Raw genomic sequence first — 20,260 nt, 5'->3', positions numbered from 1 at the left:
GCCAGAATAATTCACCCTAATGCCCCACCTAACTGCCTCCGACCCTCGTTGCCCGATTGTTTATTGCCAAAAAGCATTTCTTTAATATATATCATTCTACCTCTAAAGAGGACCTCGTCTCTTTTTTTTCGGGGGGAAAAAAGGGGGCGAGCGAGAAAAAAAGAATTCTGGCATGGATTCGGCGAGAGATTTACCATCGCGAGACTTCAATTTCTTCCCCGACGAGTTCTCGCGAGTGAAAAGCCGGACAAATAAAGGGAACCGCAGGAAGCAAAACGGTATCGCAAAAACTCACGAGTATTGCTCTCCTCGCCGCTGCAAATTCACGTCCGTACGAATTCGTTTACGGAAATATTAGCAAATGCTTTTTAATTATCAGTTTCGCTGCACGCTGGAGCAACGGGTGCGCGCCATTTTACACATCGAATTTATTACGATCCTGTTGAGGGAATTCGCAAAAATCAGTACCGAGCGCGCCCGCGCCGAAAAAAATACACGTAGACACACACGTAGCGCGTACCTGCGTGCAGCCGCGGCTAATTTGCGCGACTCTTTTTTCAATTATCGATTCGCAACGAATTTTTGCGCGTCCATCTCCGTTAATATGTCCGCGGGTATCGATTCCCGCTCGCTGCCACCGAAATACCTCCGAAAAATATAGCTCCCTCTTTTCGCCGATGGTCGTCGTATATCAGTACGGATCGGAGGAAGGGCGGGGGGGGGGAGGGGGAGGGGGAGGGGGAAGGGAAGGGCGAAGGGCAGCACGGAAGAAGGGGCAGAGAGGAGGTGGAACTGTCGAATTGACGTACGATACGAGGTGTATTAATTAGCGGCGGGAGAAAATTGCGACTGAGCATAGCCTCCGGGATTGAAATCGTTATCGAGGGGGTTTACCTCGCGATTTTGATTTAGCCCCGGCCTTCCACGTCAATTCTAATTGCGTTTGACAGTAATTTGGCAAGGGAGAGAGGGCTGATTGACGGCTAAGCCGCGCGCGGCCACGTTCGCCCTCGCCCCGATGTGTTCCTCTTACGGTTTTCTCCCTCTTTTTTTTTTTTTTCAACCGATCTAACAACAATACTCCTCGCGCGTGCGCGTGCACGATTGCCACGAGTTTTGCGCGCACGCCGCACTAATTGTAAGAACAGTTTGAGACACGCCCGATACGCAACCGCAGCCAATTAAAATAATGCCGATGTTAATTAAGCCGCTACGCCGATCATGTCGTGTGACGTGTACGAAATATACCATCGCTCCGGCCGTCATTATGAAAATGCGAAGGTATTGAGAAGCGATCGTGACGCGACTCCCGGGTACATTGCGGAAAAATGAATCTTGACCGTGTATGTTAAACCGCTTGATAAGCGACTGCTATCCGCAAGGAAATCGAAAGAGTCAATATTCCAAAGTCAAATTGGACTTGTAGACAGGGGAAATATATTAATCCAGTTGGACGAATTTATATCGAGTAATAAACTGACAAATTGTTTGTTACTTGCCATTGTTCTTTCCTGGCGTTTGGTCGCAACGGAGAATCAGGGTTACGCAAAGTGCGCGACGAATGGTACCTTCTTCGAAGATAGCAGCTCCACATGGAGTGCGGTAAGTGCACAATTGGATCAGCAGAAATTGCGAGATGCCTGGCCGATCTCCGCGGCGAGACAGTATTAGCGCGCGCGAATTAATTAAGCCATTAGTCGGTGCTGATGCACGCCTGTTAATCATCAGTCACTAATTATGCTAAGCAGCCGAGGTGCAGCAGGGACGTATGGTATGCAGGTGAACGCAGTGTATTACAAGGCCGTAGCACGTGCTGCATCATCGATCCGCGAGCGAGAATGCAAGTGCGATGCGCTCTGCTGTAACGTCGACGTGCGATTTTGCATATGCGATCGCTAGTCGCCTCTCTGGCCGCAGATCTTTACGCGTAAAGACGAGTTTTCCGGCAAATATAAAAGCGCTCGCTCGTTTGTTATTTCACAAACGCCGTCCTTTCAATTATTTTTGTATCACTCGTGAGTACTATTTCTCGATGTGACATTTTTCACAGAGAATATAAATTATCGCATCACAAGTGACAATTTGTGAAAGCAACGATATAACCGTATTTACTTAATGGACAAATGTCACCGAATATTTACGCGACATTTTGCCTGTAATTCTCAGTTTTTATTCTTTCGTAAAACGAGCCGACCGAAATCTCATGGACGTTCAATGACCCGACTTTAAGTTGGATACCCTCGATACCGCCAAGGGTGGTGGCTAAAACAAAGGGCTGGTCTCGGGTTGGTCGATAGTCCACGGCCGCCAATCAGGCGAGACCTCGCTGGCAACCCTCGTCCTTGCGATCCTCCGCAACGGCAAGGGTGGGTTAGACTCCGGAGAGGGTTCGCCCGTCCATGTAGGAGACAGATTCTCCGAGATCGAGAATTCAGGAGAACACCCACGACTCACCAGTCGTCTCCACGGTGACGACTACTAGATGGAAAAGACGGGCCAATATCTTCCCTTCTTATATATACATATATACCGAGTGTTCGCTTTGTCGGGAAGCTCGCGAGTGGCCCACTCGATTCTATCGAACGATAAACTGAAAACACGGAAGATGCGCGCCGACTTTGCCGCGAGGTGAAATGTATAATAACGTCATTTTCCTGACGACGCAACGCGTCCTGATAAAAAATACTTGAGACTCCAAGATAGAATCTGCTTTATAAGTGTATAAAATAAAGATTTATTTCCGTCTGACGAGGAAACGAAGCGCCACCCATGTCGTATTACGTTTCGAACGGTGTCTCAACGCAATGTAAATAACGATACAAAATTATGAGACGTAACTTGAATTACAAATTGATCTCGTTTTCGTGAAAGTTTTAAAGACGAATGTTAAAGGAAGGATGCAGGTCTTCGTTCAGGCGTCCGCTACTCTTTATCGTATTCTGTATTTATTTCGCGTTTCCGGGGACATTCGTTCGGATTTAAAAATTACACGCGAATTTCCGGCGGAGCAGCCATACTCTCATCTCTACGGTGACGAGGTTGGCAGAGGAGACGAGCCAAGAAGATCCGCCCTTCCTTTGTACGTCGACCTCCGTCGCTCGCATCAGAAAATTAAACGCGGTCGGCCATTCGTCTTTATTCGAAACATGGCGGGTCGCTATCGAGAAGCTGTAATCTCCTCGAAAAAGCGTCCCGGTTTCCGCGAATGCGAATTTATTTTAACATCCTACGACGATCTCAATCCTTTTCGTAATTCGATAATCGCGAAATCGTAACGCCGTTCGCTCGGCTGTAATTAGAAATGAAGAGATGAAACTGAGCTTACCTCCGCAGCGCAGCATCCCTCTCGCTCGAGCCTCGACCAGTAGCGTTTGGTTGTACTCGTATGTCTTAGCTTCTATATATTCTTAATCTTCAATTATCGCATACTTCCAGTTACAACGCGATCGTAACTTAATTTGCACCACAGCTACACATGTAATACTTATCGCATCGGGATTACTGGCCATTTGTCTCAACGTATCTCGTTTATTCAACACTTATTTTTATTATACATCCTTACGCGTAAAGTCTACATAAAAACTTATTAAAACGAGCTTAATCATATGTTCATAACTGGTTCTGGGCTGGGGCAGCTCCGCGCGGCAGCGTCTCGATGCACATAACGGCCCGGCTCTAGAAAGACAAACAGGGCGTTCTATAAAATCTGTTTGTACATTCCGAGATTATTTTGTAATAAGGGCGAATGTCAATTTAGATTATCACGTGAATGTGCAATTAAAATTAATAATTCACAGCTTAGAAAGTACAATGATGATGTGTTAACGTTTCGAGAAAGTTATGATTGAAAAAAAGGGGGGGGGCGAAATGAGCGGAGTTAACGTTGAACCGAGATAAATGGAAATGAAAAATGTATGCTTCTGAAATTTGATTTTACACTTTTAATCGCATTATACATCTCGTCGTTATTACAGCACTATTAAGCACGAATTTTGACGCAGCTTGGAATAGCATTTCAAATTATATGCATTATAAATACGAGTACTAATTGAACGATCAAAGCAATCTCGCGGATGGAAAAAAAAACAATTCGAATTCAAAGACACTCCTTTCGAACGTGCATGACACCTTTCTATTTCAACAGCTGTCGTAAAATAACATCAGTTGTCGCGGTCACAAGACACTGATGCATTTATCACGCCGAATAAAATTCAATGGCGCACTTGTTACGCCGATGAGAGTTGTTTAAAGTTGGGGAAAAAAGGATAACAAGCCGCTTTTGTAAATGACGAACAAAAACCGAATGTGTAAATGGCCGTCGACGAGTTGCCGCGTTGATGAAGAGGGTGGCATCGTCGACGGAGTGGTAATATAAACTTACTGATTGCAATTGCTACCGGTCTTTTGGGAATTTATATACGTACATGTGAAAAAAAACGCACACACACACACACACACACACACGGCAATAGCGAGCCACTGTTTTCGCAGATCGATGATCGTTTGTCACGGCGCGTTCGCGAGCTTTTTTATTAACTCCCGCTCGTGTCCCACGGGCTTTCGCCTTTTCTACCTGTGTTTCGCATGTGCACGCGCATATCGTTGCTGTTAAAAATAATCATGAATAATGATCCGACGCGACTTCTCGATAACCGATACGGCTCCTCTTTGCGAGAAGCGCCTTTCTTGTTCGTAAGCAGCGCGCACAATTGATTACGAGCTACGAAAAATTATTAAATCTCACGTCGAGCCTTGGTTACTTCGGATCGAATATAATTAACATTCTACGTAATAACGACTCGTTATAATTGTTACTGTCAGCGCGATATCGATTATTGAATATATTTAATTATCTGAAAACAGGCTCAATAATTTTCATTTTCTTTCTCGTTGGAGCGCCGCGCGCCGATTGTCTGAGCAAGATAAGTCGAAGCCGATATTGATTTACGCCATAATACGGCGAAACGTTTCAATGCCCGAGCTACGCGGCAAATCCATTTTTGAGAATGAGAAATCGTAGACGTTTCGGAATAGACACGATTGCGGCTCGATTCGAGAGAGGTACTCGAGGCGGATAAATTTTTATCGGCGCTCGTTCCGGCGTGGCGAGCTTATTAAGCCGTCCGTCCGTTCGCTCGTTCATCCTCACAATGGCCGTCGAACGGATGGAAAGCTGCGAGCGAAGGTATGGAAGATTCGCAATCCGTACCCAATCCTCTCTTTCAGTGTAATTATTTTTACGCGAGTCGAGAGGCTCCTGCCGATGACAGCCGCGACCGTCGGAGGAAGCGGAGGTGGAGACGAGACGAGACGAGAGATGCGACGCGACGCGACGCGACGCGACGGGACGCGACGGCGACATCGCGTGTGTCGAGTCCGGCGGAGAGGCGACATTGGTTTCACCGAGAAGAGACGGCAGGTGGAGAACCTGGGTTGGTCCGGATCGCCCCTGCAACCCGCTCGCGCGAGTCGCCAGCTCTCGCGAGCGGAAGAGGACAGGAGCGGAAAACGCGACGAATGGGAAAAGGTAGGCGAGCTGCGGCGCGTGACGAGCGGGGGTGGGACAAAGATCGGTGTCATTGGCAGCATCTCGGCGAGCTGGAAACCGACAAGCGGAAACTGACACGTGACTGGAACACCTGGCGAGCCGATAGAAACTGTGCGCGCCGTCGGCGAGAGCGACATTGCTGACTTGGACTCGAGTCTTCTCCAGGAGCGAAAACCGAACGGGAATGCGAAGATCTGCCTCGTTTAATGACGCTGGGAGTGTTTGCAGCCGCTTTCTCCGCGGAGGTGGAAAAACGAACCTCGAACTTTTGTTTTCAGTATATGATCGGGTCGAGGCTGGATGTCCCATTCTGTAAAATCTTTATTAGGATTCCCAAATCAAATGTATACTAAGTGATTACTAGTGAAGTGTATGGTAAAATGTCAAAAAAAACCCATCAAATTCTTCAAAATGCTGTGTCGATCCACGATTACATAATTTTCGGGATCAATTTTAAAACAAGATTCTCTATTCTTCGGCACGAGAATGTGAGTTTCCTCGGGCAAGCTGGGCGAGTTTGCCGAATTTAAGATTCGTATTCTTCGTGAAAAATTGACGCATCGTTATTACCTCTGAAAATCTTCACTCGCAAAGGAAAGACAAACGGGCCCAAGTAAATTATCGTGTTTCAAAGACGAAAGAATGCACGATTAATAGAGAATACGTTTGCGAAGAATGTGAGGCGCGACAACTCGTAGTCCAGTTTTCCCCCGGCGAGGAGCATCGCCATTTCGTTTCAGCAACGTGAATAAAGCGGTCCCCCGCCTGATGTAATAAGCAAATATCCCGAATAATAACGAGGCGCGTCGCGAGCAATCTTATGACAGTATAATCTTCCACATTACGTACAACTTAATCCGATCCTGGACGAGGAGAGCCAGCCGTGGATGATTCGGAGGGGGACGAAGGGAGGCGACGGGGAGGTAGCGGAGGATGACTCTGCGAGAACGGACGCGCGGCCAGCCAGAGCGCTCTGCCCGCTCTCTGGTTCAATTTCTGGCGTCAATTAAAAAGTGATGCGGACCGAGGAAAATCAGGAATTAACGAAGCGGACCCCGAGCCGTTCCCGCCGCGCCGACGTTTCGCCGACGCCCGTTCCCATTCTCGCGGCGAATCGTCCTTAATCGGCTGTCATTGAGGAATCTTGGCAAGAGCCGATCGAGGAGATGCCGATCCGATTTTAGCGAAACGTCCACGAAGCCGGCAGGGGAATGAGTTCCCCGTCTATGTGCGTGAAAGAACGAGCCGAGAATCGCAAGAGGAAAGTCTCCCGGCACGTTTACTCACGGCGGAAACGAGCGCGTCGGCGAACGGTCCTTATTATTTCCTTTACATGTTTTCGGATATTTTCAAGAACAAGCAGATGCCCAGATACGTATGCGGCAGAGGCTAGCATGGGATATGACGGATCGCAAGCAGGACGCCCGGCATTGGGGGGGAAAAAAAATAGATTTCCAGGGTTGACCCTTGCATGTTCGAAACCACGTGTCCGAGAACCGCGCGCACCGATGTCGCCTTTCTACCTGACCCTTGATCTTTCCCCGCGTAACGACCTTCTTCCTACTGCACGTTGCGTTACGGCGCAAACGGGCTACCCGCGATTCGGACTCGAGAAAGGAGGCTTCGCCACGTCTCGAACTAGCACCCAGCTGAAGTTCGTTACACAGCGTGACTCGGCAAAGACGATTTCTTGGACGATCTACCTCGCGCCTTCGACGGATACTCTTTTGCGTGCGTGCGTGCGCGCGCGCGAGCGAGCGGACCTTCTCTCCGCCGGAGTGTCTGAAGGAAGCTGTCGCGAGCTACCCATCATTAGCGCCGTAATTACCGAATTCGCAGTCGCGCGATCGCATTTAATTGCTCGATCGCGATATTATTAATCGATCGGGAGTCCGCGCCGCGATGCTCGCACCTCTCGCGCTCGACGAAAACCGATCGTTCCGATCAAAGGCCTAATCTTCGGCCGTAATTTAAGGACGTTCGTCTGTAATCGTAGCCAAAAGCTCTCGCCCACGTTCGGCTTTCTTTCGCGTGCAGCGCGACCGTCTCTCTACTTCGCGACTTTTACCGTAAATTATACACGCTACGCAATTAACGCTGCTCCGCGTCTTATACGTATATACACACCCTCAGAAAGGATTTCTGTTGCCGAGACAAAAATATTCTTGGCGCGTTTATATTACTCACAACCTCATTTGGTATAAAAATAAGACAATATCAAAATAAAATCAATAATTCCTATTCTCCTCTATCGAGTTAAAAAAGATTGGCTTAAGCCAACGGCACACGGCGCTATTTTTCCTACTGGATTGCTCGCGAGAGCCAATCAGGATTTGGCCTTAAGTCACCTGATCCAAAACTCTGCATCCTTATTGGTTCTCGCAAGCAATCCAGTAGGAAAAATAGTATCGTGTTGGCTTTACTATATTGAGACGGGAGTAACTTATATAAATGTAAGTTTGTGCATTCTTGCGTTTAGAATAAATTTTCCCTCCATCTTACGACGCACGAAGTTGGCACCACAGTATTCGACAAAAGACGACACATACTGTCGTTTTATTCTGGATTTCAGAATTTTTCATTTAAGATTAAAATATTCCTTTCTCTATACTAAATACGATTGGCGCTATATCGATCCTATTTTATGATACATTGAAGTGTAACAGCATTGGGAATGTTTTCTGTGGGTGCACGTACACTAGCACGCTTTGTGAAAAACGAAGGACAATGTTGCCTTTGTGAATGTATTGGCTTCGAAATATCGTCAGATGAAGAATTTTGAATTACAATTACGCATAAACGGTACGGTTACGTATTCCTATCTAATAACCTGTCATTTCTAGTATCATTATGCGTCATAGATTAGGTTTTTAGCAAAATACACAAACACTTTCTATCGCAATAAATTAAAATATCCCTGTAGAACACGCTTCGCCTATACCATGCGAGTAACTTTGATATTGAATATCTCGACTTTGGTACGGACACGGTTTTTAGTGAACATTATTAATAACAAATACATAGAAAATCGATTTACCGATGATTCGATCGAGCTGAAACTACCCTTAATTGACAACGCGATCAACGCGAGTGGAGTGTCGATATTCAAACATCGCCAAGCGATTCCCGATTCATTTTTGCGCGATTTCGTGTATTTACGCGGAAATGAACTTTGTTCACGCCCCGGCGTGTGTCTCGGTCTCAATCCTCGCGCCAGAACGCGGAATAACGTTCGATGCTGGAGAATCCAGAGAGGGTTAGTCACGAATTCTGTCGCGCCTGCTGCAGTATTTGCCATTATCCACCCGGCGTTTCGCCGATGTTGACTACGAAACTCCGTAACCGGCGTGTTGCAATCGTGAAAGGCTCGGAGCTTTGCGATGACTGTTGCAATTTACCCTCTCGACTAGCCCCGCCTACACCGACTACAACGTTCTCGCGAATTAACGGCTAGCCGTGCAGTGTGAAAGTGAATCGTCGGGAGTGTATCGTCGGCTGGCTGATTAAGAACGCGTCCATCTAGGCACCCTACGATCGGAAGCGGGGGGAAAAAAAAAGCGGCGACACGTCCCGCGCGCGCGTATGTGCGTGCGCGAGATTGCGAGACGCGAGGAAATCGAGCGAGTAAGGGACGAGAGAGGGGCAGGGCAAGAAAGAGAGAGAGAGAGAGAGAGGGAAAGAAAGAGCGAGGGGCCCTTCGCGTGGAAGGAACGGCGATGCCGCGCGGCTAATTACCTGAAATAACCCATTAGTCCTGTATCCACCGGGAATTACAAGGCAACTGCTGAGACAGAGAGGGCGCGTCGTCTTTGACGTGTTAATCTCGCCCGGAGGACCGCGCGTACCTTCCACACGGCTCTGCCTCTTCTTACCCTTACTCTCTTCCCGTTTCCATGAATCAGCACTATCGCGCACCTGAGAAAAATCGCCGGCACGGAACGAGCCGCGATGCAGATCCGCCGAATCGATTATCGGTGTAATAAGCCGTGCCATTTGGGCGTGATCCCGGAACGATTCGCGCCGCGAAAACCCTCGGCGTGCGACAGACGTTCACAATATTTATCGAGAGCTTTATAAATCACCTCGCGGCGTTCGAGTCGCGAGAGACGGTACGTAATGAGCCCCGGCTTTTTAACCGCGATGTAACATTTTCTTACGGCTCTATACGGAGCAACGGTTAACGTTTCACGCTTCGTCGAGATGAATTTTCTCTCTCTCTACGCATTTTAACACTCGTTATTCCTACGTCGAGTTATTTCCATTATCAGTTCGCTCGACGATCTTCTTTCAGGAGGGGGGGGGGGCCGGCCCCGTACCGTGGTTATTTTGAGCAGAGATAATTTTCGCCGTGTTTTTCAAGAGAAAAAGAAGTCCCGCGGAAGAACCGATCGACAGTGCCTTCGGATAACTGCTCGGCGGAGCTTCGGAGGTTGGGGGCCGCGAAGTGAGAGGAGCAATCACGAACGATTTCATAGCTGTCACCCTCGATGGAGGACCTCGGGTTCCATTTCGAGGTTCCCGGGCCGGGGAGATCCGTGGAATGACGGGGCGCATTCCCCTCTTCGCCTGGGAGGAAGCTTTCCCTCTTGAAAAAATTCGGGATGCCCGTCGCCGGAGCGCGGCACGTACCTCGCGCGAACCGATCGATCGGAGCCCGTCCACCTGACGTTTCAATTTTTAATCGCCCGCGCGATACATCGCGCCTCGATGTGCGCGCAAGAACGACGGGATTCGGCGAGCTCGGGGAGCGAGTCGAATTTCGTTCGGGAATTGAAATATTTTATCTCGCAATTCACCTCGAAACGCACCTGCCTAAAGCGTCGTCGGACAGTGACGGTCCTCACCCTGTCGCTAGATCCCTAATTAACGAAGAGAGAGTTAACTTATAGTCACCAGTGATGATGAAAAATTTTTACGGGGAAACTTGCAGTCAGCCCAACTGGTATATATTCATTTATTTGTTTAATACAACGTTTCGACCCTATCCTTGTCAAGTTATACTAAGTGAGTCGTCGTCGTCACACAAGACAGAGTCGGATTATAAAAATACGTGTACATGTGAGCACTGTGGCCGCTGGGCTCTGACATCCGGGCGTCGACATTCGTCTGTCTCATGTGACGACGATGACTTACTTGATAAGGACCCAAAAAAATAGGGTCGAAACGTTGTACTAAACAAATAAATGAATGTACCAGTCGAATGTCGACGCCCGGACGTCCGAACCCAGCGGCCACAGTGCTCACATGTATACGTATTTTAATAATTCGAGTCTGTCTTATGTGACGACGACGACTCACTTAGTATCACTTGATAAGGACGCAAAAACTGTGGTCGAGACGTTGCATTAAACAAATAAATGTATATACCAGTTGGGTTGACTACGAGTTTCCCGTTTTGAATCCCCCATGAAATTTACCTCTCGATTCGAGTCGAGCGAAAGTAGACGCGGGTAAAAATATGAGATCGCCTTATCTTTCGGTGACGTTAAGCGCATTGTTGACTATCAATTAACGCGCGACGTCATAGGTGTGTCGTCTGTCACGGGAGACGTTGGGAGATCTTGGAGGATTAGCTCGAAATCGGTTAGTTCCACGTACTTCCCCGACTACCGCGCTCCGCCTATCCAATTTGCTCGGTGGACGTTGCTCAAAGAACGACTCATTCTCGCCGTGCGTACGAGCGATGTCGAAATGGGAGCGTTGGAGGGTCGGTATTCGAGAGAAAGAGAGAGAGAGAAAGAGAGAGGCGTAGAAGCGCGAGTTTGCTCGCCTGAGCGCGACGAAAGGGCCCGTTCTTGCGAGCGGCAAGACTGATGGCGCGAGGGATTTTTTCGCCTCCGTGCGATTTTTTTCCCTTCATTGACTTATTTTTGTAATTAAAGCGACCGCCACGGCGGAACGATCGGTGACAAGGTGCGGCGACCGGCTCGGCGATCGCGCGAGGGTCAAGCTGTTCGATTTTGGCGATCCGAAGAGCGAATCGATCGTAAGATCGAAGCCGCCAATCGCCTAGTTTGCCTGAGCGGAACGAACGCGCCGTGCAGATCGGCCTGTCAAGTGAAACTGGGGCAAAACATCCGCGTCCCGATTTAATCCGCCGGCCGCGAGGAATCGAGTCGGGATCGGTCACGGCGTGAGAGCTTTCTCGGCTCGTTGTAAAGATCGATAGGATGGATCGCGATTAAACGGCCGATAGAGATCGCGTTTGTCGTAGAGATCGCGAGTCGGCGCGCAACGCGCGCGCAAAGTACGCGCTGAAAAACGATCCTTGATGTTTTGCGATACTTTCATGGACAAACCACCACCGATCGAACTTGGCAGAGCCGATTTGTCGTTTGCGCCAGGCACTACTCACGCAAATGAAAATCGACTTTCTACGTTAACGCGGACGGGAAAAAAAATTGACGCTGTCACGCCCTAGATCGGCGCTTAAATGGCCGATCGTTGTGTCGAATTCATTCAAATTCAAGCAGCTTTTTTTCACGCGCTCGTTAGCAAATTATTAAATAGAATCAAAGTCGCGGGGAAACGGATTCTTCCGATTTATCGTCCGATCTCTCAATTGCTCATTGACCGTGGAAAATTACTCACATATTTAGATTCTTACGTTTCCAAGCTGACCTTTACACAAAGTACTTGAAATTAAACTAAAATTAACGCCTTACTGTCTCCTTGCAAAGTGTGGTCCGGCCTGTATAACATAAGCGTGGAAAGAAAATCGAGACAATTACGAACACGTGGACGAAACGTCATTAATACAAATCGTATCGAGAGATCTCCCGTAAAACGCGTGGAACACCCGGTAGGGACTGTGCGCGGCAGCAAAAGTAATCAATCTCGAGTGTCTAGTAAGTTTCACGCCTTGCTCGATTCTCTTTCGCTTGATCTAATCTTCTCAGGATTGAAGGAAGACTCACCGTAGCGCGCGAAACAATCTGATCCTTCGGTGGTGAAATGGTTCGACATTGTCGCGGCGAGAGCCGTTCACGTCGGCCAGGATTCCTGCACGCGTGCGTTGCCCGTCGCGTTCCAATCCCTGCAACACACCAAGACGTGCGTCTGAGAGCGATCGTTCGGGTCCTTTTTCGGCCGTGGCTAAGGTAAAGACCGTTTCCGTTCTGGCGAATTAGCCGCCGTTCCATCGCGGGAAACATGCCAAATTGATACCAACGAGCTATACTTAACTGCTACGGCCAAAAGAAGTCGGCGTATCCGATAGAATCGCGACTGACAAAGAGGGGGGAAGGGAGGGGGGGAGAGAAACTTGACAAGAAAGAAAATTCCGTATTTGGGCATACGGATTTCGGATACGCTGGGGCATCTTTAAAAAGTAAAAACAAAAAGAATCGGGGAAACAGATAACGTTTTCAAAGAAAATTCGTTTCTCAAAATGTCACACGTCATTAATAGAAGGCATATTCTCTATATTCTCGCTATATACAATCGCTAAAACTGAAGGACCAACAGCATTCTTGGTGCCGAAAGCCATTAGCTAGACGTTAGTCCGGAACCGCTGCCGCTCATATCAATATCCGCCGATAACTTAAGGTGATCACCAACTGCAGGCATTGTCAGGGGGCAACGTTACAATGTCCTTAGGCGCCTCCTCATGGAGCGTACGATCGCATACCGCCTGGTAACGTATCCTCTTTGGCGCAAAAGTCACTTATCCTCTTAACAGATTAATATTATACTCGGTAACAGTGATTTTTCAATTTAATTATGTCACGATTAATAGATCGTTTCTTAACAGCCGCGATTAAATAATCACAGGTCGTTGAATTGACTATTCCGTAACGCCGCGCACACGGCGGGTTTATCAACGTTTTTGTTCCGCTTCGATAACTCTACCGATGAATAACTCATCTACTTCTCGCCGTAGAGAAGATTTCCTTTCGCAAAGTTCAACGCTATTACGTCGTTATTGCGTTATCCGCCGATAAGCCGCGAGCGCATTAAGGAGAATCGCGACAACGGCTACGTCGCGTGTGCGTGCCGGGGATGTGTCTACACTCGCGTTGCGTGTGCGCGGGACTAATTCGCGAGTTAATTTTATGCAGCGCGACATGCGAGAAGTCGACGCGACGCGACGCGACGCGACGGCGTGGCTTATCGCCGTCGCAACCGCCTGCGACGTACAATTGCCGCGTTTCCTCCTCGAAAGCGTCTCACGCGCGCGTTTCTATCACTCCGAGGTGTGAAAATGACGGATAGCCGTAACCAGGCGGAGCGAGATAGAGGTAACGCATTGTACGCCTCGACGAGCGCGTTTTACGCATCTATTAAGAGTCGCGTCATTAACGAGGTAATTAGATAGTTATGAGGAATATGGTTTTAATATAATTAGAGTTAGTTCTCCCCCCCCCCGTCTCTGTCTCTCTCTCTCTCTCTCTCTCTCTCTCTCTCGATCGTACTAGTACACCTTGCTGTTCAGTAATTATCTCACAATCAGTGTTAATCATTAATTTAAATCGTCATAATGTATCATTAATTTTAATGAAACCGGTTTTTTTGCCTGTGCCAGGTATCGCGCTACTACAGCCCGGGGGCTTCTAATCTCGATAGTGCAATTTTGTAATGTAATATCGAACAAAGTGTATATACAGCTTATCGTTCTCGCGGAGGTGAACATGACGAATGGCCGTAACGAGACGATCCAAGGAGGATAGCCGTGCCCGGACGGTGCCTCTCTTCTCTCGTTTCCCTTCATTTACGACGAGGTCACGAATGACACGTGACGACGAGTAATGAGCTTGGTTCGTTACCTGCCGCCGCGCGAGGCATTCCACGCCCACGCGTGCAAGAATGTGACGGACGAGGATTGATTTAAGAACTATCGTTAATGTAGAATTACACGCGGTGCGGATCTCAGCCGCGCGGTACACCGCAAACTGGCGCATCTCGTAACTTTTCATTCGGTACGAGGGATGTCCGGGAAGTAAGGCTGCAACATTTTTGAATGATTCGAAAATGCATACACTTCAACGAAACTTTCAGGCGCTGTTAACACAGTTGTACACTGATTTTTAACATAAGGCCTGCTTCCTGTTCCTGCACTGGTGAACTAGTGCAATAAATTAGAGTAAGACAGGTATATTTTGCTTATTCCAGCTTGCTGCACTAGTTCACCAGTGCAGAAAACAAGCCTATAGTCGCCTCCAACTTCGATACATTTTGTCAGCCGTGGGGCGAATTTTTTTATGCCGGTATCGTGAAACTCTCGCGCCAACTTCATATCACTAACGATTTCGTGAACAACATTTCAGGACACGTTTCGTGGAGATCGTCAACTGTCGAACGGCGATCGGAAAGAAGGTGTTCTTCAATTTTATGTACAATTTCATCAAACACAACAGACGGCCGTCCAGTTCTCCCTTCATCGTAAACGTCCGTGCTTCCATCGTTGAAATTCCTTGGAATCCCTCGTATATTTATTACAATTTAGTATATCTTGTAAAATCGAAAGTGGAGCGATTCTACTTGTCGATCTGTGCGTATGAATCCTGTAATTTGATCGGCTAGTAAAGAGGGGAGATTCGATCGAGCACAATGGAATTGGAGCAAAAACTGAAATAAGCAGATACATGTGTGAAAGAAACACGAGAAAGGTCGAGGGGAAAAAAAGAGAAGGGAAAAGAGCGGACCAATGAGAGTTAAGTGACGGAGTGTCGCGTAAGTAACTAGGAAAACTGGGGAGGGACGTAACGAGAGGGAAAGAGGAATGGGATCCTATCAGCCAGACCAGAGACTAACTGGACCGAGGCCAGGCCAACCAACCAGAGCCAGCTCGCGCTCTCTGCTGTTACATGTCTTCGCAGACACAGTATTATATATTTAAAAAAACAAACAAAACCACGATAGAGTTGAAAATTATATTATTTTCATCATAACCATATGCTAATAACTTTCACGAGTGCTTATTGAAAAGGAATGGAAATAGTAGCGCCTATTCGGTTTTAACTACGATTCTCGAACGCGACGCTTTCAGATATTCCGGATTTTTGCAGTTAATTTTACGATTTTCTGCTCGCCGTTGGCATCGGTAGATAAATCCTTCGTGGCAAGATCGTGATAAATTTTCGCCAGGCCCATGAGGGGGAAAGCAATACCATTAGCTTTCGTTTTGAATGGCGACACGAATTACGTTCAGTTGGGAGAGATTGAACAGTATGAAAAAAGGGTTGCTACCCTCCGCACCGGCGCGGCGGGCGCGAGCATCGATGGCATTGTTCGAAAAAAATTAACCCGGGATTTTTATTTACTGCCGTTCCGACTCTCCTACCCTCGCGGAGGCGATGATCGATCGATCGCCGAATTCACGTGCACGCTTTTCGCAAGCAAAGAAAATTACTGTAAAGAGATCTGACTTCAAGCAACGCTTGCTACACGCGCGCACGTTTTTCTCTGCAAACTTTTACGGTGAAATTTGACGAAAAATAGCTAATCAAAATATCTTTTCTTCAAACTACGACGTTAGACAAATATTTGAAATGAACCTCGGAAAAGATCGGAGAATAACATCGATCGTATCATTCTTTCCATAGTCGCTCGATAGTTATTACGATGCGATTCGCGAACAATTAAAGCGAAGTGGCAGAAGCAAACAACGATCGGCAAGAGCTCGCAAAGGGAATTAGTATGTACCCTTGGAAGTTCGAGCCCTTGGCTAGCTCGAACAGAAGGCAGCCGGGCGGTTCGTAGCAACGCGTGGCAGCACGGTGAGAGCGCGCGACGCGATGGCACTCAAATATTTACCGCACCGTGCAAACAACGCCGGTATTGTTCTGCGGCGCTACTATGTGTAAATTTAATCTTCCTCAGAGGCTCAAAAATAAAGCTCGCGTGCGCGATTGGTGGGCGAAACGCATTGCGAGAGAGGAGACGTCGATTTGCTACGCGTTCATAAAACGCGTGTATCCGTGAAACAAAATTGCATCCCACAAATTACAGCCTCTATTGGCGATTGCTCTTCGCAATCGGGAGATTACATCAAGCTTAATTCAGTCGAGATTACATCAAGCCTAATGCAGCAACAATCGTCTGTTTTCAGCTATGCGTTCGCACAAGTCTGCATCTTGATATTTTCTACCACCTGGTATTTTGTAGATAACAGTTTATGTCTCTGGGCTTCGTTAGGCGCAGACCTAACTCACGAGAACGTGTTGGAGGGATGAAGTCGTCATGGCTAGCGAAGAGGAATTCGCTGACTCGTCGCGTCGGGCTGCACGGTGACATCTTCATCTTCTCCTCGTCTCTTCGTCTCTCCTCCCGCTTTTTCCATCTGTCGAAAAAAGAGGTCTAGACCGTACTCCTTCCACGAGCCTGCGTCAGCCGCCCTCGAAACGACAATGATGACTTTGCCCGTGCTGTTACGTGCGAGTGGCTAGCTCAGATCCTTTGTCGGCTCATTGCGCGAGATATACACCTGAGCATATCACGTTTCCAACGCACTCAACTTGGGCTAGGAGAAACATCGATACCGTTTGGACACTATGATAGACATCAGCTAGTTTTAAAAAGATGATGCAGAGATAAAAACCTGCATGCAGAAAAAATTTCACTTTGGGTCGCTTTTCGTTACATTTAAGATACAAAGTTTGAACACTTAAGCACTGAAGATAATTGGACGTAAGGATCGACTAATCGTAAGATACCGCGGCCAAGCATATTCTAATCTTGATACATCATCGTGTGAAGAATATAATGGAGAGATAGTGCCGGAGGTAGAGAATCGTGTAAGGATGATCTCTCCTTATCTAATTGTGGTCTAAAAGGGAAAAACAAAGTTGATATAGTGGGCAATTGGTTCATAACTTAAAAATTTCCAAGAATTGTTGGCCAGCATCACTTTAATACATTTTTAACGATTGCAAGAGTTTATGGATACAATTTTATATGATACAATTTTATGTTAGGTACCTGATCTTTGTTTTAGCAAGTTTCTTAAACTTCACGTTCCGACATTCCTAGACTCCGGTGTTGTCGGTGAATTCTTTCATTACCAGCTCTTGGCTCTATATCTTTCATCTCGGTTTATTTAATTTCTCGTTCTTTAACTACGATGACTTATAAAACGACTCCACTGTTCCTTATCAATTTTGTGCTAGTTGCGACCGTTTTAAAATTACAGGCGCGGTTGCTTGTAAGTTTCTTGTTTACTTAATTCACAGACTATATACTAAACCGACCAGCCTTCTTATACACGATCGTAGATGTACTCTGTCACGCTTGATATCCGTTTTCTTAATTAACTAAAGATACCCGGTTCTCCGTACAATGTAAGCTAGTTTTTCTTTTATGTTGCTGCTATTACTTTAATCTCTTGCGTATGCCTCAACAAAATTTACAATCTTACAATTCGAGAACGACCTAAGCCAAAGGGAACGTCGTGGGTTTCCTCGTAATAAATATTGGTAAAAGCAGTTGAAATCGAGTAAATTCCATTTTATACAACTTGATGTTGACGCAATTATTAATCTGGAGCATATCCTAGCAATGAACTGATCTTGTTCATTTAGCAGAGGAAGACGCTAGGATATCTAGATTCCGAAGCGTCATATTAGCGGCCACACGTGATACCGTGAGAATTAATGCGGACGGGGGCAATGGGAAAAGAGGGCGAGGGGGATGGTGAAAGGCGGACCGACCAAAGGAATGCCCGGGCCGCACGGTCCACCTAGATACGTTAGCTAATGGGACCACTTAACGTCTCAAGCATCTCACGAAGACACACCGGACTTCGCGTCCGCGGCCCCTCCTGCACCTAAGGAACGACGCCCTTCCTTCCCCCATGGATCCTCCTCAGCGGTCCGCGTGGCGAGTTAATAATCGCCAATATTTATTCCGGATTGGTCACGGCTCGGTCCGGAGAGTGATGAGGAACTCGGCTTGAAGAATGACGTGACGGCGGGTTCGAGGCCACAACGGAACGACCCGCGCGCATTGTAACGTCTGAGATTAATATTTACCGTTCACCATCGCGTCGTCCTCGCGGGGCCCCTTTTATTTCTCTCTTATCGAGAGTAAAAGGTAACAGATATATGTGACGAACGCATTTTGGTATCGTACGTGGCCGGAAAGGCTGTTGGACTTTTTGTAACGAAACGTTTCGGGACGCAGTCCGTCATGCGAGAGGCGAATCTATCATACGACTGTACCTGGCCGATGTACAAATATGTCGTGGGTGAAGATTGACAACGAGTCGATTGACCAAGCAGCTGGGACCAATTGGTATATCAATTAGGCGGAGTAACGTGTAATATAAAATCGTACCTTTGCTAACACAAAATCATCGGAGAGAGATCAAGATCCCAATTAAATTTATGTAGCTACAATAAACGGATTATCGCTGATCGTGGCCTGAAATTTTTCCCGATGCCGAAGCATAGAATTACTAAAGCCAGCTGACCGGAACAGCGCGAGACGTTATTAAACGACGTTATTAAGCGAATTAACTGAAATGTTAGCGGGAACTGTTCGCGGATCGGCCTAACGGACGCTCAATCCACGATTAAGTCGGTGGAGGCTAATGAGCGTTGAGACTTAACGCCAGATTACTCACTTAATCCTTTTGACGAGCGATTCGCGTGTCTACACGGCGTCACGTTACTTAATACACACTTACATCTATATACACGCGTCCAGATAAGATAACGTCGCCCGACGTTACAATCGTACATCGCCGATTACGATCGATCTTGTCGATCCACGCGGTGATTGCTCTCGATACTCGCGCGAAAGAAAACGTACAAAGAAACCCGGTGACTCGTCCATCGACGAATTCGGCGTATAAATATCCGCATCGCTGGTACACTATTTTCGATAAATTCTGAATTATCGCGTTCCCCCGATTGTGCGCAGTGCCAAAATACGATTTATAGATTTCAATGGCGAAGTCTCGGACTGGCTTTGGACACCCTTCGAAAAAGCGTGGTGAAAACAAGCCGGAACGTCGCGCCGGCCGGCCCGAATGAATTCATTCGGCGCGACCACAAAAAGAGAACGCGCGGCGAGTCCGAGTCCGTTAATTATCTTCCGAGTTACTGTTTCAGGAGGGGCGGGAGAGGAGGGATTTAGGTGATACGGTGATGTCGTTTGTATAGACCGTCGGGGAGGGGGAGGAGGACACTCGGGAACGCGGGGGCGCACAAAAGGGAGGCGAGGATGAATCGCCTCCGGAGAGCGCGCGGGACAAATGGGGACATTAAGTCGCTTTTGCCGCGCGGTACCAGGCGCTACCGGTACCCTGGTGCTCGCCCAACTTGACCTTATAATGCAACACCGTCCTCCTCCCCGTGTACACGCGCGTACGAATTCCTTGCTCGTGTTTTGCAACCCGCACGCATACACACCTCCCGCGACGCGTCCGCAAACGCGAGCCGTTGTCATCTTCGCGCCTATCAGCGTGTAAATCGCGACTCCGCCGCAACATACACACGCGTACGTAAATATATACTGTGTACGCGGATAGGTCGATGTGTATCTCGATCCGCTCGCAACCTTCCTGTCGCATCGCAAAGTCAGCGTTCAACTCTCGGACGTTTCGAGTCAACGCCGCCGTGAGTTTCGCCCTGACCTCGTCCTATTGTAAGACGCGCGGCGCGATGCCCCGAGAGCGATATCAGAAAACTGGTATTTCAATTTGAATAAATCTCGACATCTTCCTGCGTGCGCGGCAACAAAAAGCAGATTCCGCGGTTATCAGTTTTATCG

General features: G+C 47.7%; 1 protein-coding gene across 5 annotated transcripts in view; it reads right to left on the bottom strand.

Annotated features, from left to right (window-relative positions):
• Nucleotides 1-20,260, bottom strand: part of LOC105565051 (transcription factor Sox-2) — a 115,145-nt gene that overhangs the window by 7,097 nt on the left and 87,788 nt on the right. For 2 of the 5 annotated variants that reach the window (XR_001009169.1, XR_001009171.1), the window contains 2 exons: nucleotides 12,466-12,584; nucleotides 3,509-3,675 (listed from right to left, as the gene is read on the bottom strand). The exons of 1 other annotated variant lie outside the window; for it this stretch is intronic. Coding sequence is in view for 1 of the 4 variants with exons in the window: in XM_012017891.1 (XP_011873281.1) it covers nucleotide 3,675 (1 nt within the window). In the remaining 3 variants the exon portion in view is untranslated. Of the gene's footprint in view, nucleotides 1-3,508; nucleotides 3,676-12,465; nucleotides 12,585-20,260 lie in introns of those variants that run through there. 2 more of the 5 variants (XR_001009170.1, XM_012017891.1) reach the window with 2 other exon arrangements.

This window comes from Vollenhovia emeryi, unplaced genomic scaffold, assembly GCF_000949405.1.
Source record: "Vollenhovia emeryi isolate VEMERY1.0 unplaced genomic scaffold, V.emery_V1.0 DF939155.1, whole genome shotgun sequence".
Classification (NCBI taxonomy): Eukaryota; Metazoa; Arthropoda; class Insecta; order Hymenoptera; family Formicidae; genus Vollenhovia; species Vollenhovia emeryi.
This window is presented reverse-complemented; position numbering and strand designations above follow the sequence as displayed.